Genomic DNA, 27,766 nt, shown 5'->3' with positions numbered 1-27,766 from the left:
CCACCGCCCTAACGGATATATGCACAATAAACGGAAATTACGGTGGGTTCAGCATACTACCAACAGGTGCCAGGAGCGTACAGCATTGGTACAAAATATTCGAAAATTTCCAGGTTAGTGCGCATAGTTTACTCCGCACGTGATGGATTAAAAATATGCGCTTTGTCATGCTCAGAGATTTCTTTTGCTCCGTACAGCATACAAGATGACTGATGGACCATGTTGTGTTAAGTTTCTAGTGCTAGGGTGTTCTTCAACTTTGGTGTTGGCATGAAACAACAAGACCTTCGTCTCCATGTCGTAATCTAAATGTCTATGTCCTTGTAGGAAACGTATTCGACTGTAGTTGTGAGCAGCAACGTCTTAAGAACATCACACTGTAACAGTGTAGCCATAAATAACTGTACTGAAAGGAGACTAAACTGTAGACTCTTAATCGCTTTTGAACTTGTGGTGAGACACAGTTTTAGTTGTGAGGCATAAGGGACACGACAGCCCAATAAAAAAAGAAGACATTCCATTTGCTGTCAGTCAATCTTTATTCTTACCATTAACAAGCCATCAGTGCAACAGTTCTTGACTAGAACCATCTCAAGAATATATTATTCAATTGCATTTGCTGAGTATAAACACGTAAATAAACTTTATATACTTTTAAGTAACACATCATTTTAGAGCCTGACTAGAGCTATGCACAGACATCATTACTTAATATACTTTAACACAGCAACGACTCATCTGCTAAGCAGTTCACTCTCGTTTTTGGCACTTTGGTTACAAAGCAAAACATCTTCCTTAAGCTAAGGACATAGATTCATTACTTGGATAGATACTATTGTCGTGCCACTTTAAGAACCATTTACATACTATTCTTACACTTTTTAGAGACAGATCTTATTGAAATCACATATGTCAACAATTTCTGTAAATATAATGCATGTGGTAGTTAACATTTGATGTCGGGTTTCTCCAGCTTGTTTCCAATATTTCCCAACGTTTAATAAAAAAAAAGGTGAATATATCCTACAAAATGCCCACGTATAGACTTCTAAATAAAACTATTGTTATACTTCGTCCACTAAATTCGTCTCTCTATAAATGCAGAAGGAACACTGAACCTTAAACAGAAAATCACCACTATAGATTACAGATTCGTGTTACTAAATTGCGCATGCAATGCATAATGCGCATTCTTTTGTCGCCATGTCTGAAGTATTTTCATTGCTACAAAAATATATTTCCAGATTTGTCGTAAGTGCGATATGTTTCTTCTTTAGGGTTGCTGTACTAATGCACACATGGAAATGGACTACAGCTGCGATGGTGCTTGAAAACGTAATGGTGTGATTGAAATCTACTCAAAGCAGGTCAAGTGTATTTTTTTTTAATTTTAAGGATACATGGATGTTCACAGCTACAGTAAACAACAGAAACGTACAGTATCCTTGTAATACCACGAATCATGTTTTACATTGCTATTAAGTGCAATTCTCATTTAAGTCGCTTTTATACGCACTGTTTTATGTTTTATTTATATAAATGACTTTTGAGTCTATTACGAACGTTTAGTTAGTGAATATGTTTGTTATTACGAATCGAAAATGTAACACCATAAAACGTAATGTAGGACACTTACAGAACGTAAAATGGGGAAGACCTCACGTTGACTTCTCCAGTTACTGATCGATATGATGTGTATGTGTAGAATTAGCTGGCATACCTGTGTGCTGACGTCACTATATGTGGTTCAAATTTTATGAAATTCTTGAGTAATAGGAGCCTTTAAGGGTGAGGACAGTAGCTAAGAACTCAACATATGTGAAGGTCTTTCATCATAAATATGTAAATTTCTTCGCATCAAGTGCAGAATACGAGTGAGCTCTATAGTGATTACTGAAACATCAAATTTCTCTGATCTACATGGGAAACTAAACGTCGAATTATTGAAATTATTTTGGTTTGAAGCCATGACTTGCAAGCTTCTCTCCTGATTAAGTGAAAAAGATTTTTCATCATTTGTCGGATGCTGGCACGCGTGTACAGCATCAGCTTGTACTCCCTATGGTAATCTTTATGAAAGCTGAAAGCCTTAACGGAACAAATTTTTGCCAAGGAGGATAGATAAATTTCAGAAATGGCTGTGAATACAGAGTTTCATTGTACAGGTAAGTAGTACAGCTCGATTATCAAGGAAATCCTTACAGATTGTTGAAAAAATGAGTAAATCTGGCTAAAATAATCTGAATTTGAAGTTGAAGCGAAAAATACATAAAATAAGTTGAATACATATAAGAGACAGCAAAAATGGTTTTGAAACCAAAAAATTTAATGAGGTATCGAGTCATAATTACTGAGATTGATGCTGAAAGTGTACAATGGAGCTCCTGTAACATGTCATAATCACTTGGTTTCATCTCTGGTGAAAATACCCCTCTGTAGTCTGTATTTCCACCCTCATTTCTCGCGCCCACCAGCAGTGAAAATGTAGTAACACTCTTTTATGAAAGGTGGTAGTTAACTGACGATGGGCAAAGACATGGATAGTCAGCCACAGGAGATAACACTGACTGTTGTTAAATCACGAAGGTATTCGTATCAGCTACATGTAGCGCTGTGAACTAGTTGTATGTTGTGTCCTGTATCGACGGAGAAGGGTCTACAGGGAGAGGTCGGCCATCATCTTGCGGAAGTCGGACAACGTGTTGTAGTCTGGGTCGGAGTCTGTGTCTGCGCTGTCCTTGTTGGAGTCGGACTTGGCGAAGCTGGGGTTGTAGCGGCTGAGCGACAGCGGAACGGGCAGAAGCTCCGGCATCACAGAATGGTGCGTGATCAGCGCGGTCAGGCTCGAAAACTCCTTCGTGAAGCCCTGCGGAGATAGAGAAATTCATTGTTAACACCAAGCAGCAGATTCAAGGTATGAGATTTTCCTGAACGTATTGTATACTGTGACTAATGAAAGGAAGGGAAGAAGGATGAAGCTTGACGTTGAAAGTAGTATATTTTACCACAGATCACTCCCTTACATCATCATACAGTTACATCACGCACAAATTAAAGCTGTATGGATTTAATATTTTTTTCATAACTAGGGGCCACAGTCATAATATATTTCTTTAAAGTCAGTACCGCCATTAGACTGTTGCTTATATACAGTGTTACATTTACACTTACACAATCATGATTTCGGCTTCAAAGTGTGATTATCAAGTGCTCTGTGAAAGGAGATTACACAATAACAGTGAAATACATAACAACTGATATAACCATATAAGAATCCACATTTATAATGATTACTTGCAAATGTTATAAATTGCCTAAGATGGCATACTGTTGTATTAAAATACACTACTAGATAGTCTAAGCGTCTATATTTCTGGCAGAGCCTACTGCTTTGTTTCATCACTGAGTCTACTATCTTGACTGAATGACAATTGGCTTAGTGTCAAATTGTCTTGGTCAAAGAAAATCCTGTTTCAAGCAGGTGACTTTTTCTTTCCTTTTTAATCTTTGAACTCAGTGTCTGGTAGGATAAGAAGGGTTAGGAGCAATTTATTTTCTTTGGTAGTTGTTACATCTTGGCATTACCCGTTTATGTTAGTATACAGTGAAGTTGCCTGCTCATAAACAGTTACAAACCTCCCGATAATATTCGCTGCATCCATAAATATAACAGCCCAGATAATCACTGATATTGTCTAAAGTAAATTTTAGTAGGTAAATGTACAGCTTTGTACGTGAAATTAACACATCGCCAACTCTAAATTGTGTGTATCAAGATAAACAGGTACTGCAAAGGTGTAACAACTACCAAGGAAAATAAATTGCTCCTAACCTTTCCTATCCTACAGGACACTGAGTCCAAAGGTAAAAAAAAGGAAAAGTCACCTGCTTGTAACACAGAATTTCTTTGACCAAGACGATTTGACAATTAGCCAATTGTCATTCAGTCAAGATGGTATACTCAGTGATGAAACAAAGCAGTAGGCTGCCAGTAATATGGGCGCTTAGACAACGTATATAATTGCGTATTTTAATACGACAGTATGATATCTTAGGAAGTTTATAACACTTGTAATTAAGCATTATAAATATGGATTCTTATATAGATTTATCACTTGTTATGTATTTCACTGTTATTGTCTAATCTGCTTTCAGAAAACACTCGATAATGGCACTTCGAAGCCGAAATCATGATTGTGTAAGAGTAAATGTAACACTGTAAATAAACAACAGTCTAATGGCGGTACTGACTTTCAAGCTGTATAGATTTATGTACAAAGACGTCCACAGGTTGGGGAACGTCCCAAAGACACAAGGACTCGAAATATGATTCCGCCAAAGCAATACAGTACAGAAAAATTCAACGCCAAGAGCATCTCCACAGACAAATTCTGCAAAGCTTGACTCTATCAATCAAACTGTAGTCCATGCCAATCGGTTTACATAGGACAAACATGCAGACATTTCAAAACGAAATATTCTGGACACATCGGAGCCTTAAAATGTGACAGCACACACTCCACTTTCGCAGATCATCTCTGACAAGAAAACCATCACCCCTACAACACTGAGATTGACGTTAAGACCTCCAGAGAAATCAGTACCCTCTATCAAAAACTCACAACAGAGGAGAACTACCACACACACAAAAAGTAATGATACAACGAATGAAGGCATTTACCGCCACTGTGTAGGCATTTTAAGGCAATTTCTTGAAGCAGACAGGACCAAGATATTTGTGTGTCTTTGCGACTCTAGCATATGTCACATTAAGTGTATGTCCACATAAGTTATGCTCATGAACTGTTATTCTTAAACCAAATATACTCAGTTTCACTTTAAGGAAGACAAAGCAGTTGTAAATATACAGGAATGGCGCTGTCATATTTAGTTTCTCAAAATCTCCACATGATTCATATGGGCTAAACCCTATTACGCGTCTTATGGCTTTGTTTTGCCATTTAAACACTTACTTTGAGCCTACGGAATTGCCCTATAATAGTATTCCATAACTCAGGTGCGAATGGAATGAGGCAATATATATGTATAACAGAAGTTCTTCACTGACACATGCCAATTTGCCACATGTCTTCCCTCTGTGGGTATCCCAGTTCAGCTTCTGATATATATATGATATCCTAATAATTTTACTGTTTTGTCGTCATGACTGGGAGTACTCAGATTACATTAATGTATGCAAACAAAATATGTAAGTTGTTGCATGTTTCAGTTAGTGAATATAAATAGTTCACTAATTATCTCTCTATAAACCTGAGTCCCCCGCTCTCTAGTTTTTGTATGTCCAGGCTAGTCTGTATAAAAACCTCTACAGTATTTCCTCAGTCTTGCAGGTATTGGAACCAATAACATGCAAGAATCGTCTAGATTCCCAAGATGATTGAACTACATGTATACACACAATTAAGGTCCTACAGAGTGCAATGACTAAGAGTCATACTAGTACTTGTCCGTTTTTTGTGTGCACAATATACAGGGTGTTCGTTTCAACTAAATAAATTGAAATGTCTCCAAAACTACGCATCAGATAAAAATAATTCCAATTTGTTTCTCTCGCATGACGACATCTAACGTTTCAAATCTTCAATGGGAATCCCCATTTTTTATTACAGATCACGATTCTACAGCAAAATCTACATAAGTTTTTTGTAAGAATTTTGTTCGTTTCGCCACAGACAGCGGTGTAATCGGAGGAATAGAAATTGGTACACAATTGTTATTTACGACATGCTGCTCAATGGCCTTCGAAAATCCAATGGCACAAGGGACCTCCAGCTCCATGAAAGAGAGAGAGAGAGAGAGAGAGAGAGAGAGAGAGAGAGAGGGAGGGAGAGCTGGAAAGAGGAGTGCGGTGGAGTTGGGCTTGAGAACGCAACATGTGGTTTCGGATTATTGAGGGTGTTTAACTAATATGTTTTGTGTGTGGTGTATAGACCATTGAGTTTTCCTAACAGTACTTTGTCGCATAACATCAGTTTTCCCCCAACAGACGCACCACAATAGTTTTCACTAAACACTCAGAATTGACAACGCACCAGACAAACGGCAAACAATGAACAACTGAGCAGCTACAACAACGTAGCACCATTCACTGAACATAAAGACAGAAGTGTCTGCACAAACCGCTTTTTGTGGTGAATACTTGAGAAGTAAATGTGTGAGAGCTAAGTTACATTAAAAAGAGTGTGAAAAAAATGTAATCAATAGCAACAGAAAGAGAAATTTACCAAAGAAACACAACAGGTAAAAAAATGTAAGTGCATTAACATACATGGGCGTCCAAAATTAAAACAACAAATCAGTGTTCCCGTCCTGTGAGTAATTCACGATGTAATCATTAAAACTATCAACAAATAACAGTACGATCGCGTTCTGTACGGAAGATGGCACTTCCGTCAACTGAAAACAAAACCACACCTTAGAGGACTTCAGAGCATGTATCAAACAGGGTAGTGTTTTTCGGGTAGTCCCACATCCAAAATAGCTGTGTACACAGTCACAAATGGCGCAGTATGCACAAAGGGGAGACACCTGCCAGACTCTATACGATGGAGGGCCCAGGATGAATGGAAGCAGGACAGTCGCAAACTCATGTGGCCCGATGGCTTAACGTGAATCGTTCTGTTATTTCTCGGATGTGGCACGGACACCGGGGCAGGGCCGGCCACATGTGATATCAAAAAGAGAGGTCCGTTATTTGGCTGTAAAGGCACGACCGTACCGCCTTAGTACTGCGTAGCAACTGGCATCGGACCTCGCGACATCCACTGGACGTGTTGTATCGAGGCAAACGGTGTAGAGAAGACTTCGACAGCGCGGCCTTTACTGTCTGAGACCACCTGTATGTGGGCCTCTGACCCGTCTTCGCAGAGAAAACGTCTAGAGTGGAGTCGTCAACATGCAACCTCGACTGTCGTGGAGTGGGCCAATGTTTTTTTTTTTCCGCAGGTGAGTCCCGATTTGGTCTAGAGAGTGATTCTCGATGGATTCGCATCTGAAGAGAATGTGGAACGCGATTTAGTGACCTGAACATTATGGAAAGAGACCTATATTGAGTGAGGAGGTTCGCTAATGGTGTGGGCAGGGATTATGTTGACCCCTCTAAAGCCTCTTCATGAAATTGTACGGGTGAATCGGAAAGGTTTGACTGTTGTCAGGTATCGTGACGAGGTCTTGGGACCTCATGCACGGTTCTTGCAATGTCCTGTGCACCCTGATGCGCGATAATACTCGGCCTCATAGAGCACGAGTGGTTGATGTTTTATTGGAAACTGAACATACTGAACGCATGGGGCGGCCTGCTCCCTCTCCCGATTTGAATCCCGTGGAGCATGTCCGGGCCTACCAAAATATTGAAAAAACACAGGGAAACCAATAATCCCATATATGCAGCCTTTATCAGTTATGAGAAAGCCTTCGGTAACGTTAATAGAATTAATGTATCGAAAATAATGGTATGTTTCGGCATGTAATAAGTGTTATTCCAAGTTTTGACATATAAAACAAACCAAAGACAAAAATGAAGTCCATCTGTGGGAACTATCTCTCAAGGTGTGAACAGGGTGCTCTGTATCACCCACATTATTTAATTTGTGCATGTTGGATGCAAATATATGGCAGAGGAAATCAGTGCACCATTATAAGTTTAATGTTAAACTTATAAATACCCTTTTTTGCAAATGATATAATAACTTCAGTGAACTTGGAAGATTAATTACAGACAGCACTTTCATCCTTGCACAAGGAATTAGATGATTATAATATCATCATACCCAAAGATGGAACTAAGGTAATGTCGTTCAGTGGTAAGGAGGATTGAATAGCAAAACACCGCTAGGACAAATATAAAATTTCATATTTGGGAAATGAGATACCATGCATTACATTCAATGATTAAGAATTCAACTGTAAAAATGTCTATTATTGGTAGGTACTATAAATCGCACTGTCCTCAAAAAAGGTACGAAAGGGTCACTACTAAAATTTTGTAACGTGATGGCTGACCAGTTCTAATGTGTGGGCCAGTGACATCGACTACAAACGCCAGTTAAATGAGCAGGACCAAAGCAGCGCAAATGACACTCGTAACAACTACCGGGTTACAACCACACAATTCGGAAAAAGAAAACTAAAACTAGAAATGGGCTGAGCGTCGCAAGCATACTTCATAAAACAGAGGAGCATAACAAGAAATGGCATGAATACATTCAAAGGGAATGAGTTGAACTATTACCTATACCAACATACACCTCAAGGGAAAATAAAGGAAGAGATGAAAAATTCAGTTGCGGTCTACTTTAACACCAAGGAGTTCTAACTCAAAAGTAGATATGAAAGTTCTTTGAAGAGCTGTGTGTGTGTGTGTGTGTGTGTGTGTGTGTGTGTGTGTGTGTGTGTGTGTGGTTCAAGGTAGAAAGGTTATCTTTGCAAGTTGCTTCTGCCGTAAGCTTTACAGGAGTGGCCACCACTCTGTCGATCGGGTGCTTCTAATATCTTGCGATGACATTTCCGGTAGATCGTAGTAACGCTCGGTCGGCTCATAGTTGATTGTATAAGGGTGAGGTTGTGGACGTTATGTTTTTCTAGTGTGTATCAGATACCTGTTAACGTTAATTGTTTTAAATACTCACTGATGTTAATTTAGGTTTATTCTAATGATGCATTCACGCAACGGAAATATCACTTTCATTTGTAATGGGAAAACGATTACTTCTTTAAAGGGCAAATGTGTGGGTTTACGTGCTATTCAAGTGTAACATATGGGAAGAAAGGGAACGTCGAGCGTTACTTCACATTTGTTGGCTCTGGGATTGACAACAATTTCCCTCTGGATTCTGCTCTAAGGGAGGAAGGGGTATGGTAGCTAAAAACAAAACTTATACTCAACAGTTAACTTTTTTTAAGGCACTAGACAACAGTAAAGTAGCACATTGAGGTGTCGTTCCGCGTTTCAAACATTATTGCACAGAATAAGAAACCTTAAGAAGCCGGTGACTTAACTAAAACATCATTTTTAGAATCTGTAGATTCATTATTTGATAGTTTTAAGAATAAAACTGAAATAAAGTCTTCTATGAAATCTGCAAATTGTTCTACAAGTACAGTAATGAGGATGGTTCCAATTATGACGTGTGATGTTGTCTCACAAATTGAAACTAACTTTGATCGCTGCTGGTGTTTTTCCTTCAACTTGACGAATCGACTGCTATACCTGATATAGGTCAGTTGGCTGTTTTTTGCAAGAATATCTTTTGATAATTTCGAAATAAGAAGGGAGCCGGTAAAGATTATACCAATAACAGGACACACTATAGGACAGGATATGATTTACATTTAAATTCCCCCTCTTCAAGCCCTGAAAATATTTGGCCTCTTGTTCCTAACGAAAAATACCTTGTTTCCGTCCAAATTGGTCTCAAAGTCAAGACAATCTTCAGATCAACACGTCCATGTGAGGTTTCTTTTTCCATCATGGAATTTATAGAAACAAATACAGTAACAGACTGACAGATGATCATTTCCTCGGCTGTATTCTAATGACCACTACCTACTGCCCCAAGATTAAAAATTTTGCTGCCGACAAAAATGCGCCATCCTTCTCATTAGTCGGATACAAAAAATCTGTTCTTATATTTGTAATTTATTTCTAACTACTCTTTCTTGTGTACAATTAAATTTAAATTTCTTCTTCCTAAATAGAATTTGATTAAAATTTATTTTATATTTACTAGAAATGTGATCTTGTAGGCAACAAATTTAATATTTTTTAATGTTTGTATTTTTCGTAGCTCTCATTATTATTTAAGAACGGTGTCGTAGGTCAGAAGCTTTACAAGAGTGCTGAGCACTGCTCTAGTGGAAAGCATGCCGTGTTGTCATTCATTTCTGGAGTTCAATCGGGTCCGCATTACCAAACATTTAGGTCTGTAGGGTGCTTCAGAATGACAAGAGAGATAGTTCACTCTGGGAACTTTGTTGTTTCCAAAGGGTTATGCTGAAACATAATTTTTAATAAGTCGAATTTTCTAAAATATCTCAAACTGGTCAAACTACGTATTATGTATTTTTTAACTTGGGAATGATCAGAATCACACAATGTAAAAGAGAGTGAAATCCATTTACATCTGAACATCTTTGGTCTCTCTTATTAATGTGGTGTAACTTATTTTGAACATATAGTTCTTTTAAAGGCTTAAAAGGTATATTTCCTTTTGCTACTACGTCTTTCTTGACTGATGGAGATACAGTGTGATCTCTGGGCCTTTCAGCTGACTTTCAGCAAACTTCCATTTGTTTGTAATGTTTATGAGTTTTACTTGTGGGTTTTAATGTTCCGATTTGGATTTTCCTTCTTGTGTTTATTCTTGAATTTCATGATGCTTGTTGTCAACACATGAACGAAATACGTTTTTGGACAGTGAATTAAATGCATTAAAAGTAGTTGCTAGTATGATTCGTAACCATTTCAAGGGCTATTTGAATGCTCTTACATTTGAACATTGTACATGCGAGATATATCAAAGACAGTTCCACACATTCCCCAGGTGGGTAAAGCAAGGGAACGACGGCAAGTACATTGTTCAACGTAGTAAAACAGTACCAGTTATAGCGTGACGTGAGATGAAAAGTAACTGCAAGTTTACGCCGATAACGAGACAACTGGAGACGTAGCACGTGTTCGGAGTAGGGAAAGGTAAGGAAGGAAATCGCCGTTGCCCTTAGCAGATTAAACACTGTCACCAATAAACCGAAAGACATGATTACAGATTCACGTCTCATTGAGTAAGAAGACAAAGCTACTGGGAGTATAAACTGGTATTGCGAAAGACGTATTGAAGTCTAATACCTTGGTTTTCTTACACAGGTGAAATGCTGTGGGGGAGGGGGGGGGGGGGAGATGCGACAGAAGTTGGAATGGTTGATTGTCTCCAAGTAAATCAAATGTCATACTCTGAAGCAGCTTAAGAATTTCGCAAGTGTATTGCGACGCACTTTTCAACAGTTTTATGACTGGCAAGCAACGCCATCTACAAAGAGAAACCGTCGTTACTGCGAGTGAAAGAAAAACCACAGAGAAAAGGGATTGTTAGCATCAGAGTTTAATAGAGCTTTCGACGGCTTGCCGATAAATAAGGCAGAATTTGTAGATAACATTCTTTCGGCATTTCTGAGAGTAGGTGGAGTGGCAACGAAGCGTCTATCAAAGTTGGTACGTAGAATCTATGATTCTGGAAACACACCGTGAGACTTACGAAAAAATGTTCATACACGCAGTCTGCTACATAGCAAGGGAAGATAAAGTGCAACACTATCGTACAATCACGTTGACAGTTCATGCATCCAAGCTGCTGACAAGAATAATACACAGAAGAATTGTAAAAAAGCTGAGGACCTGTTGTGTATTGATAAGTTTGATTTCGTAAAGGTAAGAGCGGTAGAGGGCAGCTCTGACGTTGCGATTAATGATTGAAGGAAGACTGTAAAAAAATCGTTCAGAGGCTATGTACGCGTAAAAAATTCGACAATGTAAAATGGCGCAAGATGTTCAAACTTCTCAGAAAAATACGTGTAAGCTAAAGAGAAAGGCAGGCAGTATACAGAATGTACATAAGAACCAAAAGGAAACAATAAGTATGTTCGGATTAAAAAGTGAGCCGGACAGGGATATAATCCAGCGTCTCTACTGCTCTATCTGCATGTCAAAGAAGCAATGTCGAAAATAAAAGAAAGTTTAGAGTGTGGGCTTAAAATACAAGGTGAAATGATAACAATGATAAGATCCCTGATGACATTGCTAACCTCAGGGAAATTGAAATAACAGACGACGTGTTGAATGAAATGAATGGAATGAATACTGTAATGAGTAAATAATACGGACTGTGAGTAAACCGACAAAGAAACTAACATAGAGTAGCAGAAATGAGACTAGCTATAAACTAAACATCAAAACTGAGGAACGTGACGTATAACAAATAAAGGAATTCTGCTGCTGAGAATTTTTCCGGCTTGTATGGCCTTGGTCCATGGAAGGCTACCTTGGACGAAACGTCAGGGATTGATTAGTTCCGTGGACCAGGCCATACAACCTGGAAAAATTTTCAGCAGCTGAAACATCCGGTCGTGAAAGTATTCATTATATGATAAAGGAATTCTGCTACCTTGAAAACAAAATAATACATGGCGTACGAAACATGGACATGAAAAGCATACTGACGAAGCCATTCCTGCCCACGAAAATTCTGTAGTATCAAACATTGGCCTTAATCTGCGGAAGATATTTCTGAGAATGTCTGTTTGCAGCAAAGAATTGCGTGCTAGTGAATTTTTCACTGGGTGAAAACAGAAGAACTAAAGTGAACTATTATGAGTTGTGGTGCTATAGAAGCTGAAAATTAGGTGGAGTGGTAAGATAGGGCATGCGTAGGATCTCTGCAGAACCTGCGAAGAATGAGACGTAGGGGGAAGACTGACAAGGAGAACGGAAAGGATGAGAACACATGCTTAACACATCGAGGAATAACGTCCACGGTACTAGAGGGGCTGTAGAGGGTAAAAATTACAGTGGAAAACAGATATCGGATTACATCCAGAAAATTGCAGCAGGAGAAGGCTGATATTGTATTACATCCAGCAAACTGCAGCAGGTTCTGCAGTGCAAATGGTACTGCGAGATGAAGAGGGATTCATGGCGCTCTGGATAAAACAATTCATAAGTTTGTTGACAAAAAAATCGCTTCACTGTGTGTCTCAGATAGTGACAAGCTATCATTTATTACAAGGTAGGAACAGTAACTGTTATTAGCATTCTAACCACTTCGGAATGAAACCTTTTGGAGCACGTGCATCATAAGAACATTGGGTTCTTTGGGGGAAGAGACCAAACAGCGAGGTCATCGGTCTCATCGGATTAGGGAAGGATGGGGAAGGGAGTCGGCTGTGCTCTTTCAAAGGAACCATTCCGGCATTTGCCTGGAGCGATTTAGGGAAATCAGGAAAACCTAAATCAGGATGATCGGACGCGGGATTGAACCGTCATCCTCCCGAATGCGAGTCCAGTGTGCTAACCACTGCGCCACCTCGCTCGGTTCATAAGAACAAATCGAGCAGAGTGAAAGCTTGAGAACCAGATTAGCGGTAGCGTCTGCGATCGATCACATTGTTAGAGTGAGTGTGGACCCACCTTGATCTTGTACCCCTTGGCGGTGCGCAGGATGAGGTAGTGCGCGATGCCGGACGGCTGGAAGTCCCTGGGGACGCGCAGCGACAGCGCGTAGCAGCCGGGCTTGCTGGTGCTCTCGCGCACCATGAACGCGCCCTCCGGTTCACGGCCCAGCACCTCCAGCGCGATCTCCCTGCGAACAAGATCGTCACACACGGCATACCAACCGGTCTCACTGCTGATCTCGTAAACAATGATTATATTCCCCATTATCAAGGGCTAGCACCTCCAACGTCAATCTCCCTGTCAAACACTGTAACAGCACAGTCTAACACATACAGTCACGACACTCCTGCTCATTTTTGTCATCCAGTGCGACAGCAGCGCTCCTAGCTGACAGAAATCTATGCTCCTGGATACTCTATCAAATGAGTGTCAATAATGTAATTGATCGTAAAGCAGACTTGTGTCAAGAGCAAACAGACATGTCAGTTGCAATTCAGGCATTAGTTAGCCAGAAACAACAATTTTCATATGAGATAACCGAGTTGCGAGATGCGCAAAACCAGTTTCCTTTGGAAATCAAAAGGATTACCGAAGAAATGCAAAACATGAAATCGAAGCAGGAGGAAGTAGAAACTTCCGCAGAGGAACTAACAGTAACTGTGCCTACCATACCTTCTGGATGTGATCAGCTGACACTAGAGCATTTCAGTAAACATCAACAGGATTTCTTAAAAAATTCAGAGGAATGGGCATCCGCCAAGGAAAACCAGGTGTGTTATGTGTAGAAACAAATATGAAAGAAGCGGTAAGCAAATTGCCTCTTGACAGCTTACCAATTGCAGAAAATATTAAAGAGTTAAAAGAACAATTAGGGGCGAATTTTAAACAACGGAAGGGTGAAATAATCCATTCTGTTGAAAATATGTCCAGAGATATGGAACAGATGTGAGGGGCAGTAAAAGACTGTAGAAACGAGCTGTGTGGAGTAGAACGAACGCTGGGCTCAAGTCATGAATCATGTTATGGTAACGCACATGTTTCGCCAGAGGGAAATATAAATTATAACGGAATGCATGCGGAGCCGCAAGCTAATAATGTGTACGCTACAATGCTAATGGAGGAAAAATTTTGAAACATCGGCAGTTTCAGACGTTCTCACCTGATCGAAAATCCATAAATCCAGTGTATTTATAGGAGGATTTCGTGGAGGACTACCAAGGGCATGGACTGAAGCGTAAAATATCAGTTACATTTCAGGATATATTCAAGGTGATGGTGCATTATGGGCCACAGACATGATGGATACATGCGAAGCGTAAGAGGAATTTGAGAAGGCGTTTCTTTCTAAGTATTGGTCGCAGGGTGTGCAAGAACATTTAAGAAAAGAGGTCTTTAACCTAGAGCCGTTCTGTGTAAAAACAGGAAGTCTACGGCGATTCTTTGAGAAGTATTTAAATAAAGCAAGATACTTGGATGAAACGATAACGCACAAAGATATTCTGCGGACATTGAAGGTGAAACTTCTGGCTGTGGCGAGAGAGAAGTTAATTCACGCATCGGTGGAGAATTTAAAAGGATTCATGTCAGTCTTGGACTCGATTGATTTGATCCAAGAAGATCGAGTATTAGGGCAAGACCAGTTATAGCGCGTCCTCGCAGTCGAATAATGCTTATGGCAATTGAGCGATCAATCAGGTGATTCAAGAGACAAATGCAAATCGCGCTCCACCGCACTGCAATAATTACGACCAACTTCATAATCCGCGTAGCGGTAATGGAAACAATTTCAGATACAGGAAAAACAGACAGAATCGACACGACAGAAGGTACGATCCAGGTTATAATGTGAACATGAATCCTACGAATTGGCAAAACAATAATAGCCAGACACAATCTTCTGTGCCGGTGGATAATGACTGGAGGCAACAAACACCAGTTATTACAGAGGTGATATAACGTGCAGTTAAAGCAAATGAGTCGCGGTCGGAAAACTGATTCCGCCCGAATCGTGCCCCGGTGGAGCGGTCGAGAAAAGGTATAGGGGCTATGAGTAGAATGTAAAAATGTGAGGTACAACGAAGGAAGATTAATGGAAGAGGAGCTTTGTGCTGACACAACTAAATGTGTGGAGGAATACTCACCGGAACACATTTCTGGAAGGAAAGTTGAAATATAGGGTATTCCAGTAACGGTAGTTCTGGATACGGGCGCATAATTATTTAATAAAATAATGAAGAAAACCCCCGTTAGCGACATTTACTGCGCATCATTGTAAAATACTAGGAGCGTTTGGTACGTGATCACAACCTCTGAAGACACAGACGATGCTAAAATTGGATCTAGCTGCGATAAAATTATCGTTCCTAGTACTGGATAAATTAATAGTCGACTGTGTTCTGTGATTACAAACTCTCCGGTAGAAGGACGCAAAATTAGACTTCTCTACAGGAAAAGTAAATTTTTGGATCGACGGAGTCCTAGCCCAGGTAAATTTGCTACGGAAAGAAGGAAAACATGGAAGATACTGCAGAGGGGCAAAGATGCAATTGATAATGTAAGAGCGCCGGCAATGCAAAACAAGTTTGATTAAAGTCATCCAAGTAATGGAAATATCCGAAAAGATAAAACAGACGTTGAGCGTTTCAGAGTACCTTGAAGATGAGCGTAGGACAGAAATGTCGATCCTATTAAGTAAGTACATGAGAGTGTTTGAATAACAACCCAGTATCATTAAGCGTTATACACGTCATTTGAATGTGAAGCCACACAGAACATGCTGCCATAGTTTATATGCCGTGCCTTGGAAACAACGCAATGCAGTTGACCACGAAATACAGATGATGTTAGATTGGAATCTAATCCCGTTCTTTGGAAACAACGCAATGCAGTCCATTTCTCGTTGTGCCGAAACTAAGTGGAAAGCTATGTCTTGTAATCTATGTTCGTGTAATTATTGTACCAAAATGTACTCTCCCAGAAAATATAGATGAGTTGATCCAAAAGTTCAATGAAGTCAAGTATTTTACAACAATCTATTTTTGTGATTCATACTGGCAGGTCAAGTTACATGTAGAGTCGAGAAAGTACACTGCATTTGTATATGCCGGAAGAAGTTATCATTTCAAGGTTCTCCCGTTTGGCTTGAATATCAATGCAGGAATATTCATACCGGCACTGGACATGTACGAAAGAACAGACACCATATCAATATAAGCATATCGTTCTGTCAATACCGGCCGTGACCTTCTTTCTCAGTGCGGATGCACACATATTTCCCGAACTCTTACGGGACTTGGTAAGAATGTCTTCCACGAGTAATGAGCGTGTTGGATAGGGATACTACGAATGTAGTTTGTGGACATACAAGGTGACAATGTGGGTCTCGCGGGAGCCGCGGGCGAGATAGTCCCTGCAGTCGCACTGTCCTCTGTGCCCTCGGTGGCTCAGATGGATATAGCGTCTGCCATGTAAGCAAGAGATCCCGAGTCCCCGTCGGGACACACATTTTCACCTGCCCCCGTTGATATATATCAACGTCCGTCAGTAGCTGAAGGTATTAATATAATATTCTAATTTCGTTCTAGACGACTGCAGGTCATCAATGGTGTCTGTTCTTTAGAATATATAGTGCTGGAACTGACACCATGAATCCTGCCGAGCTGTCCGTAAATTCGCAAGACTACGAAGGGCTGGAGATCTCTTCTAAACAGCACGTTGCAAGGCATCTAAAATATGCTCAATACTGTTCATGTTTGGTGAGTTTGGTGGCCAACGGAAGTGCTTACACCCAGAGGAGTATTCCTGAAGTAACTTTGTAGCAATTCTGGGCGTGATGGGTGTCGCATTGTCCTGCCAGTATCGCCCAAATCCGTCGGAACTGACAATGGGCATGAATGGATGCAAGTGACCAAACAAGATGATTATGTACGCGTCGCCTGTCACAGTCGTATCTAGACGTATCAGAGGTCGCATATCACTCCAACTGCACGCGCCCCACACCGTTACAGAGCCTGCATCAGCTTGAGCTGTCCCCTGCTGACATGCAGGGTCCGTGCATTCATGAGGTTGTCTCCATACCCGTACACGTCCATCCATTCGATACAACTCGAAACGAGACTCATTCGACCAGGCAGCCTGTTTCCATCACCGAAAGTCCAATGTCGGTGTTGACAGGCTCAAGCGACGTCTAAAGCTTTGAGTCGTGCAGTCATCGAGGGTACACGAGTGGGCCTTCTGCACGGAAAGCGCATATCGATGATGTTTCGTTGAATGGTTCGCACGCTGACACTTGTTGATGGCTCAGCATTGAAATCTGCAATAATCTGGGGAATAGTTGCCCGTCTGTTACGCTGAACTTTTCTTTTCAGTCCTCGTTGGTCTCGATCTTGTACGATCTTTTTTCAGCCACACTGATGTCGGAGAGTTGATGTTTGATGCTATACCATATTCCTGATATTCACGGTACACTCGTGAAATGGTCGTACGGGAAAATCCCCACTTCATCGTTACCTCGGAGATGCTCTGTCCCATCGCTCGTACGCCGGCTGTAGCATCACGTTGAAATTCATTTAAATCTTGATAACCTGCCATTGAAGCAGCAGTAACCGATCTAACAACTGCGGCAGACACTTGTCGCATTAGGCGATGCCGACCGCAGCGCTATACTTTGCTTGTATACATATGTCTGCATTTGAATACGCATGCCTATACCAGTTTCTTTGGCGCTTTAGTGTAATATTACGTGACTAGTTGTGCCCACAAATGTAATGCTGCATTTTCGTCACAGCCATGGAGAAATAAAGGTCAACAGAGACCACAGAGTTTCACTCAGTTGTGCAAGAGAACACAGTATGTGAGTAAGTACCATTTAGTATTTGGGCCACTTCTATAACTGATATTCCAGTTGTGTAACAGGAGGAACAGTAGTTTTTGGTTCGGTCCATTAGTACGCAGTGATTGGTGGTTACTGACCTGGGGATGCCGGCCTGGAACCAGGGCGCAGAGAGTAGCTGCTCTGCCTCCGGCCTCCTGGCGAGGCTGTCCTGTCGCTCCGGCAGCGGCGGCGGCGGCGACGCCCAGCCGTCGGAGCTGCTGCTGCCGCCGCTCAGCTGGGGGGCGTGGCGCGGCGTCGCCACCGGCGCGCGCTTCTCTGGCGTCGGCGGTGGCGTCCGTGCATGCGGCGGGCTGTCGACATCCAGGGGCCACCCATTAACAATGTGTGGCGACCGTGCCAGGAAGGGAGCATGGGAGTACAGACATCGACGAACTGACAGGGAAGACGGGATGTTTTCAATTCTCAGTTCAATAAAGAGACGGTGTTGATATCAAAATTTCCGTTTCATTGTGTTAATACATTTTTTCACTATCAAAGGTTACAACTTTGGTATGGTGTTGCCAAACTGTTTACAAAACCAACATGTCGCACAATGAAAATTTCCTGGCAGATCAAAACTGTGTGCCGGACCGAGACTCGAACTCGGACCTTTCCCTTTCGCTGGCAAGTGCTCTACCAACTGAGCTACCCAAACACGACTCACGCTCCGCCCTCACAGCTTTACTTCTGCCAGTATCTCGTATCCTACCTTCCAGACTTTACAGAAGCTCTCCTGCGAACTCTACAGAACTAGCACTCCTGAAAGAAAGGCAGAAGTAAAGGGGATGAGTCGTGCTTGGGTAGCGCAGATGGTAGTGCACTTGCCCGTGAAAGGCAAAGGTCCAGAGTTCGAGTCTCGGTCCGGTATACAGATTTAATCTGCCAGGAAGTTTCATATCAGCGCACACTCCACTACAGAGTGAAAATCTCATTCTGGATGTCGCACAATGCTGCAAGTTGCCCCTATCGGGTTGATTTATTATTAATTTCTTTACTTTTGGTACATATTTTATAAAAACAAACATTAAGCAGGAACTTGTGATAATACCTGTATTTAAAGGCTTTTCGGAGCTCTAGCGTTGCGTGTTGTCTTTTCAAATGGCGTCATACGTGACGCCGTTGGCGTCAGTCACTTCTCTGTCTTCATTTAAGATCTCTGCGATCGACTCTGCATCGCATGGCCGCGGTTTTCCTCTTTGGTGGCTTTTCACTATTTAAGCGTACGTCGCGGGGGGGAGGGGGAGCGCTGGTTTTGGTCGGTTGGTTGGCACTCCGGTGTGCAGTCTGTTTGTCGGTGGTCTCTCTTTGCGCATGCTCTGCCTCTTTCTGTCACGTAGGCACTGGGGCTACAGACGGAGACGTGCATGCGGTCGGGAGTGTGTACTGCGTCTAGTGAGATGTCGATCGTCTCATCTGTGCTGCTAAACGATGTCAACATTTGAAAGCGGCTTTCGGATGTATGAGCCTGCAATCAAATACGTTATTCAGGTTCTTAAAGTCCTGCTGTATGCATGTATATTGAATTTAGTGCTGTTGGCAGTTAAGGGCTGCCAGTATCTCGTGGCCGTGCGGTAGCGTTCTCGCTTCCCACGCCCGGATTCCCGGGTTCGGTTCCCTGCGGGGTCAGGGATTTTCTCTGCCTCGTGATGGCTGGGTGTTGTGTGTTGTCCTTAGGTTAGTTAGGTTTAAGTAGTTCTTAGTTCTAGGGGACTGATGACCATAGATGTTAAGCCCGATAGTGCTCAGAGCCTTTTTTTTTTTTTTTTTTTTTTGAAGTTAAGAGCTCTCCCAGTGTTTGGACGCCCATGTTACCTGTATCGTGTTGGCCACTGATGCACAACTTACTGATTAGTGGTTTGGCTGTTTTGGACGCACTTGAGATACTGGCAAGGAGTGTATATATAAGTGGGTGCCTTTGCACGCCTACAGGTTTGATTTTCTGGCACTTATCTCTGCCTTTTGCTACTAATTTTAATCCACCTATAGTGGCTCTCTTTTCTAAAATTAAGAGATTTATGACATTGTCTTTCTCCTTGTATGTAACTGTTATTTAGAAAGATAGACAGAGTATGTGTTCTTGTTTCTACACATTCTGCAGTGTTCTTACGGTGAATTTTTACGTATTAAGGCTCCTGTACAAGGGGAGGGTGAGCTGTTGTTGTAGAGAGTGATTGAAAAGGAATTAAACTGGCTGCAAAGAGTAATTGTATTCCTGTTTTGAAATTTTCCTGATGTTAGAAGGATTGTGTTACCCAGGATACTGCCAATTGCTGTGTTGTTGAATGTTGTCATTTCAGTGGTATAATCAGCGGTGCGCATAGTCCTTTGTAGCTGGTCGTTTAACTGGGGGACGACGCCTTGGCGGCGGCCAGTTTGAATTGAAATCGATAGCGCGGTCGCTGTGTTTACCAGTAGAATTAATTTAAGTATCTTATTATTTTTTCAAGTGACGCCGAGGCATTCATCTTTCCTTCTTCACCGTTCCTTTCATTCAGACTCGATCTGAGTTGTAGTTGTCGCGCACCTCTGATATGCCATTTCTTGTTACTGAAATTTTGCAATACCTGAAAGATGTCTTTCGTTGTACTTGGTTACTAATGTCTTACTGAGAAAGAAATTGGGAGTTGTTCCTGCTGTTATATCTTAAAAGTTATCCTGCTTCTGTGGAAGTTTTTCTCGGTACACCATTTATTGTTTGCATGGTTCTTAAGATTTATGTAAAAAGGGTTGTAAATTTATTATTGTTTGTTGTTGGCTTTGACACCCATAGAAATTTTGTCTTTTTAGTAATGTTTCAAATTTTGCGCAATTATGTATTTTATTCTGGGGTAAAGCAGTTTGCTGTTGTCAAGCAATTGCTACATAAAATCTGTTGGAAACTACAAGCCAGAATTTGTGTGTGATTGGTAATTATTGCCTTGTCTTCACTGAGTTGAAGTATCCTTAAACTGGAATATTAAGCAATTACAATTGCATTTCAAAATGGTGAAATTTCTGGCTTGCATAATGTGGAGAGACAGTACTATTAAATCGCCTACTGATGCTCATTAAGTAAGGCTTGTTTTACTACATGAATATTTTTATTAGATACAACGCATATCTGAACTGTGAATGAAGTCCGAGCTAGTTTCTAGCTGTAATCTAGATCTGCCAATGCAAATTCCAAAGGACGACCGATAGCTGAAATCTATTATTTACAAAACAAATAGGCATCCCTGCAGCAGAGAAGCAACAGAAAATGTTGAAAACAAATAAGTCTCCGGGTCAGAATGGAATCTTAATTCGGTTTCCACAGAGTACTCTGCGGCATTGACCCTTTACTAATCTAGGATTTATCGCGAATCTCTCACCCCATGGAAACTACCAAGCAACTGGAAAAAAGCGAAGGTGACTCATGCAAATACCAATAAGAAGTGTAAATGAGTGCATCGTCAGATTCGCAGACCAATATCCTTAACATCGATATACTGCAGAATTCCTGAACATAGTCTCAGTTCATCGTGCGAATCTCAGCTTTCTGTTTTACCACATGACAAACCGCGAACCTTGGATGGAGAGTAACTGGAAGTATATATATTCTTAGATTTCCAAAAAGCGTTTGATACTGTGATAGGCTTACGTACTATTTAATCTAACTTAAACTAACTTACGCTAATGACAACACACACACTTCCATGCCCGACGGAGGACTCGAACCACTGGCTGAGGAGTCGCGCGAACCGTGGCAAGACACCTGAGACCGAACGGCTACCCCGCGCGGCAGACTTGAGAGCCCCAAGGAAGTGTGACAGGACTACAGAACCTCACACGTAAGGTCAGTAGTAGGAGAAGGGAATGGTCGTCTTCCTTTATTGCCAGAATGTTATGAAAGTGCGGCTGATACATGAAGGTGACCGCATACAAAACAATAGTACGACCTATTCTTGAGCATTGCCGGAGCCTTTGGGATCCCCAAATGGTCAGATTAAACGAACACATCGAGGCAATTAGATGTCCTTTTTACGAATCTCTGAGACGAAAGTTGTGAGAATCGGCATCTGAAGCTAACTGCGGAGCAATTCGACTGCCGCCAATGTACGTTTCACGTAAGGCACCATCTCTTCTACTAAACAAGTGGACATACAACTTGAGAGCCCATATTTACTGCTGATTTTTCCTTCTTTGCTCACTTTTCTTTCTTTTAGTCCATATTACCTATTCCAAAAATAGGGAAACCAAAGAGCTTGCAGTACAAGAGATGTATTTCACGGTGTCGAAGATGGCCAAGTGCGCATAGCTCTCAAGGTGTGCGTTATGGAGTTCATATTTACTAGAGATTTTTTTCTTGTTTTAGGTCATACTAACCCCTCTGAACGTTGCCTACCTACAACCTTCCCAGCAACAGTGCCGGTATGTGCATTATCAGAACGATTTTCGCTTACTGCTTTCGACACGATCCTTCCACGATCAGGGTCCTTTACTTTAACATACATCTACCCCTCCCCTCCATCCTTTTAAGTTTGTAATATCACCATGTATATATGACAACGACCTCATTGGGCCAGTCACATCACAGTCTGTTTTGTATTGTTCTTCCCCTATCGTTACGTCAGTGTTTGGCTTACTTTCATAGCTGTTGCAGTTCTCTTTGCAAACATACCAATACCAAACAAGGGATCACCATTTCTTCTGAAATCCGAGCCTTACTGTACACACGAATCCTCAAGCTGAGCTGTGCAGCAGGTTTTTATCCTCCTTTTATCCTTCCGTTTTCCTTCATATGTTGACTGTGCACCAGGCGTCGCACTGGACACGGTTTCAAATGAAACTGAAGTGAATAAAGACAAAAAAATGACAGTAACCAAATAATTAAGAAACAGACGTCTACTTAAACAAAGCGAAATAACAGCACCAGCTACACGCAGAAAACTCACGCGCGAGCGTTAGCCTTGCTGTGCGGCTACCAGCACAAGCGCAGCCTATCATTGGATAGGTTCCTCTGGTCGCTGGGTAATCAAAGACTCTAATTAGCTGTCAGTACCTAAGAATCGTCTCTCCAGTATCGTAACAATGTTCCGTACGCCATGGAGCGTATGGTGGCTTGTGGAGTATGTATGTAAATGTAGATGTTGTTTCTGTTGTGGTCTTCAGTCCCGAGACTGGTTTCATGCAGCTCTTCATGCTACTCTATCCTGTGTGAGCCTATTTATCTCCTAATAACTACATGATTGTAACCCTCCACACTTCCCTTCAGTACTAAATTGGTGAGCCCTTGATGCCTACCAAAGGAGACATTCTTCTAGTCAAATAGTGCGATAAATTCCTCTTCTCCCCCAGTTCTGTTCAGTACTTCCTCATTAGTTTCGTGATCTACCCATCAAATCTGCAGCATTCTTCTGTAGCACAACATTTCGAGAGTTTCTATTCGATTCCTGTCTAAACTGTTTATCGCCCATGTTTCATTTCCATACATTTATACACTCCATACAGATACTTTCAGAAAAGACTTCCTGCCACTTAAATCTATACTCGGTGTTAATAAATTTATCGTCTTCAGAAACGTTTTTCTTGACATTTCCAGTATGCCTTTCATATCGTCTCTACTTCGTCGATCATCAATTATTTAGCACTGTCCATTCCGTTCAGTTGATCTTCCACGTCCTTAGATGTCTCAGACAAAAGTAAAATGTCGTCAGCAAACTACAAGTCTTTTTATTTCTTTTCCCTGAATTTTAATTTCTACTCGAAATTTTCCATAATTCTAGTTTATTACATCAGCATAAACAGCTGTTAGTTAAGAATTTCCAACAATCATCAGAAATTGCAACTTGCCCCAATTTTAACTTAGTCAATATGAAATGTTAGCTATCATTATTACATCAAAATATTCGAGGACTGAGAAATAAAATTAATGAATTGATTATCTGCATAGTTGAATTAGAGTCCTTAAACCCAGCTGACATAATCTGTCTCACTGGTATACAACTTCAAAGTGTTACAGGATTTAGGTTAACATCGCACATTTGTAGAGTAGAAATGGAGAAAGGAGGAGGTGCCATATTCATCAGGAACTGTCATAAATTTAAGAACATAGATATTCATAAATTTGGCCTAGAAAAGCATATGGAAGCATGTGCAACAGGAGTAGAATTTCACAAAACACCCTTCATAATATTAAGTGTATATCAAATACATGCAGGTGACTTTAATCACTTCATAAACCACCATGAAGCCGCACTGCCCCATTTTACAACCAAAAGCAAAGAAATAGCGGTTGCTGGCTACTTCAATGCAGATTTCCTTAAAGCCTCTCCTAATACAAAAGTAGTTGAGTTAGCATTGAACTTAATTCCCACAATGTTGTTGTTGTTGTTGTCCTCAGTCCTGAGACTGGTTTGATGCAGCTCTCCATGCTACTCTATCCTGTGCAAGCTTCTTCATCTCCCAGTACCTACTGCAACCTACATCCTTCTGAATCTGCTTAGTGTACTCATCTCTCGGTCTCCTTCTACGATTTTTACCCTCCACGCTGCCCTCCGATTCTAAATTTGTGAGCCCTTGATGCCTCAAAACATGTCCTACCAACCAATCCCTTCTTCTAGTCAAGTTGTGCCACAAACTTCTCTTCTCCGCAATCCTATTCAACACCTCCTCATTAGTTACGTGATCTATCCACCTTATCTTCAGTATTCTTCTGTAGCACCACATTTCGAAAGCTTCTATTCTCTTCTTGTCCAAACTAGTTATCGTCCATGTTTCACTTCCATACATGGCTACACTCCAAACAAATACTTTCAGAAACGACTTCCTGATACATAAATCTATATTTGATGTTAACAAATTTCTCTTCTTCAGAAACGCTTTCCTTGCCATTGCCAATCTACATTTTATATCCTCTCTACTTCGACCATCATCAGTTATTTTACTTCCTAAATAGCAAAACTCCTTTACTACTTTAAATGTCTCATTTCCTAATCTAATTCCTTCAGCATCACCCGATTTAATTTGACTACATTCCATTATCCTCGTTTTGCTTTTGTTGATGTTCATCTTATATCCTCCCTTCAAGACACTGTCCATTCCGTTCAACTGCTCTTCCAAGTCCTTTGCCGTCTCTGACAGAATTACAATGTCATCGGCGAACCTCAAAGTTTTTACTTCTTCTCCATGAATTTTAATACCTACTCCAAATTTTTCTTTTGTTTCCTTTACTGCTTGCTCAATATACAGATTGAATAACATCGGCGAGAGGCTACAGCCCTGTCTCACTCCTTTCCCAACCACTGCTTCCTTTTCATGCCCCTCGACTCTTATGACTACCATCTGGTTTCTGTACAAATTGTAAATAGCCTTTCGCTCCCTGTATTTTACCCCTGCCACCTTTAGAATTTGAAAAAGAGTATTCCAGTCAACATTGTCAAAAGCTTTCTCTAAGTCTACAAATGCTAGAAACGTAGGTTTGCCGTTTCTTAATCTTTCTTCTAAGGTAAGTCGTAAGGTCAGTATTGCCTCACGTGTTCCAACATTTCTACAGAATCCAAACTGATCCTCCCCGAGGTCCGCATCTACCAGTTTTTCCATTCGTCTGTAAAGAATTCGCGTTAGTATTTTGCAGCTGTGACTTATTAAACTGATAGTTCGGTAATTTTCACATCTGTCAGCACATGCTTTCTTTGGGATTGGAATTATTATATTCTTCTTGAAGTCTGAGGGTATTTCGCCTGTCTCATACATCTTGCTCACCAGCTGGTAGAGTTTTGTCATGACTGGCTCTCCCAAGGCCGTCAGTAGTTCTAATGGAATGTTGTCTACTCCGGGGGCCTTGTTTCGACTCAGGTCTTTCAGTGCTCTGTCAAACTCTTCACACAGTATCGAATCTCCCATTTCGTCTTCATCTACATCGTTTTCCATTTCCATAATATTGTCCTCAAGTACATCGCTCTTGTATAAACCTTCTATATACTCCTTCCACCTTTCTGCCTTCCCTTCTTTGCTTAGAACTGGGTTCCCATCTGAGCTCTTGATATTCATACACGTGGTTCTCTTCTCTGCAAATGTCTCTTTAATTTTCCTGTAGGCAGTATCTATCTCACCCCTAGTGAGATAAGTTTCTACATCCTTACATTTGTCCTCTAGCCATCCCTGCTTAGCCATTTTGCACTTCCTGTCGATCTCATTTTTGAGACGTTTGTATTCCTTTTTCCCTGCTTCATTTACTGCATTTTTATATTTTCTCCTTTCATCAATTAAATTCAATATTTCTTCTGTTACCCAAGGATTTCTAGCAGCCCTCGTCTTTCTACCTACTTTATCCTCTGCTGCCTTCACTACTTCATCCCTCAGAGCTACCCATTCTTCTTCTACTGTATTTCTTTCCCCTATTCCTGTCAATTGTCCCCTTATGCTCTCCCTGAAACTCTGTACAACCTCTGGTTCTTTCAGTTTATCCAGGTCCCATCTCCTTAATTTCCCACATTTTTGCAATTTCTTCAGTTTTAATCTACAGGTCATAACCAATAGATTGTGGTTAGAGTCCACATCTGCCCCTGGAAATGTCTTACAACTTAAAACCTGGTTCCTAAATCTCTGTCTTACCATTATATAATCTATCTGATACCTTTTAGTATCTCCAGGGTTCTTCCATGTATACAACCTTCTTTCATGATTCTTAAACCAAGTGTTAGCTATGATTAAGTTGTGCTCTGTGCAAAATTCTACTAGGCGGCTTCCTCTTTCATTTCTGAGCCCCAATGCATATTCAACTCCTATGTTTCCTTCTCTCCCTTTTCCTACACTCGAATTCCAGTCACCCATTACTATTAAATTTTCGTCTCCCTTCACTACCTGAATAATGTTAATAATTAGGATAGCCAATTGCTCAGAAGCAGCCATTGATAATATCTTTATAGAAAAGTCCAATGAACAAAATTACACTACTGGCCATGAAAATTGCTACACCACGAACATGACGTCAGGAAAGTTTCCAACCGATTTCTCATACACAAACAGCAGTTGACCGGCGTTGCCTGGTGAAACGTTGTTGTGATGCCTCGAGTAAGGAGGAGAAATGCGTACCATCACGTTTCCGACTTTGATAAAGGTCGGATTGCAGCCTATCGGGATTGCGGTTTATCGTATCGAGTCATTGCTTCTAGCGTCGGTCGAGATCCAATGACTGTTAGCAGAAATGAAATCGCTGGGTTCAGGAGGGTAATACGGAACGCCGTGCTGGATCCCAACGGCCTCGTATCACTAGCAGTCGAGGTGACAGGCATCTTATCCGCATGGCTGTAATGGATCGTGCAGCCACGTCTCGATCCCTGAGTCAACAGATGGGGACGTTTGCAAGACAACAACCATCTTCACGAACAGTTCGACGAAGTTTGCAGCAGCATGGACTATCAGCTCTGAGGCCATGGCTGCGGTTACCCCTGACGGTGCATCACAAACAGGAGCGCTTGCGATGGTGTACTCAGCGACGAACCTGTGTGCACGAATGGCAAAACGTCATTTTTTCGGATGAATCCACATTCCTTTTACAGCATCATGATAGTTGCATCCATGTTTGGCGACATTGGTATTAACGCACATTGGAAGCGTATATTCGTCATCGCCATACTGGCGTGATGGTATGAGGGTGCTATTGGTTACACGTCTCCGTCACCACCACACGTGGCTCTAACCTTCATTCCATCCCTGCGAATCCCTACATTTCAGCAGGATAATGCGCC

General features: G+C 41.3%; 1 protein-coding gene across 2 annotated transcripts in view; it reads right to left on the bottom strand.

Moving 5' to 3' along the window:
* Positions 1-520: 520 nt before the first annotated feature.
* LOC126336196 (EGFR adapter protein-like) overlaps positions 521-27,766 on the bottom strand; it is a 1,052,725-nt gene continuing 1,025,479 nt past the window's right edge. For both annotated transcript variants that reach the window (XM_049999704.1, XM_049999712.1), the window contains exons 7-9: positions 18,155-18,367; positions 13,199-13,370; positions 521-2,866 (exon numbers count right to left, since the gene is read on the bottom strand). In XM_049999704.1, coding sequence (XP_049855661.1) covers positions 2,657-2,866; positions 13,199-13,370; positions 18,155-18,367 — 595 coding nt within the window. In that variant the 3' untranslated portion in view covers positions 521-2,656. The remainder of the gene's footprint in view (positions 2,867-13,198; positions 13,371-18,154; positions 18,368-27,766) is intronic.

This window comes from Schistocerca gregaria, chromosome 1 (genome assembly GCF_023897955.1).
Source record: "Schistocerca gregaria isolate iqSchGreg1 chromosome 1, iqSchGreg1.2, whole genome shotgun sequence".
Classification (NCBI taxonomy): domain Eukaryota; kingdom Metazoa; phylum Arthropoda; class Insecta; order Orthoptera; family Acrididae; genus Schistocerca; species Schistocerca gregaria.
Note: the sequence above shows the minus strand (reverse complement) of the source record. Positions and strands in the feature narration are given on the sequence as shown.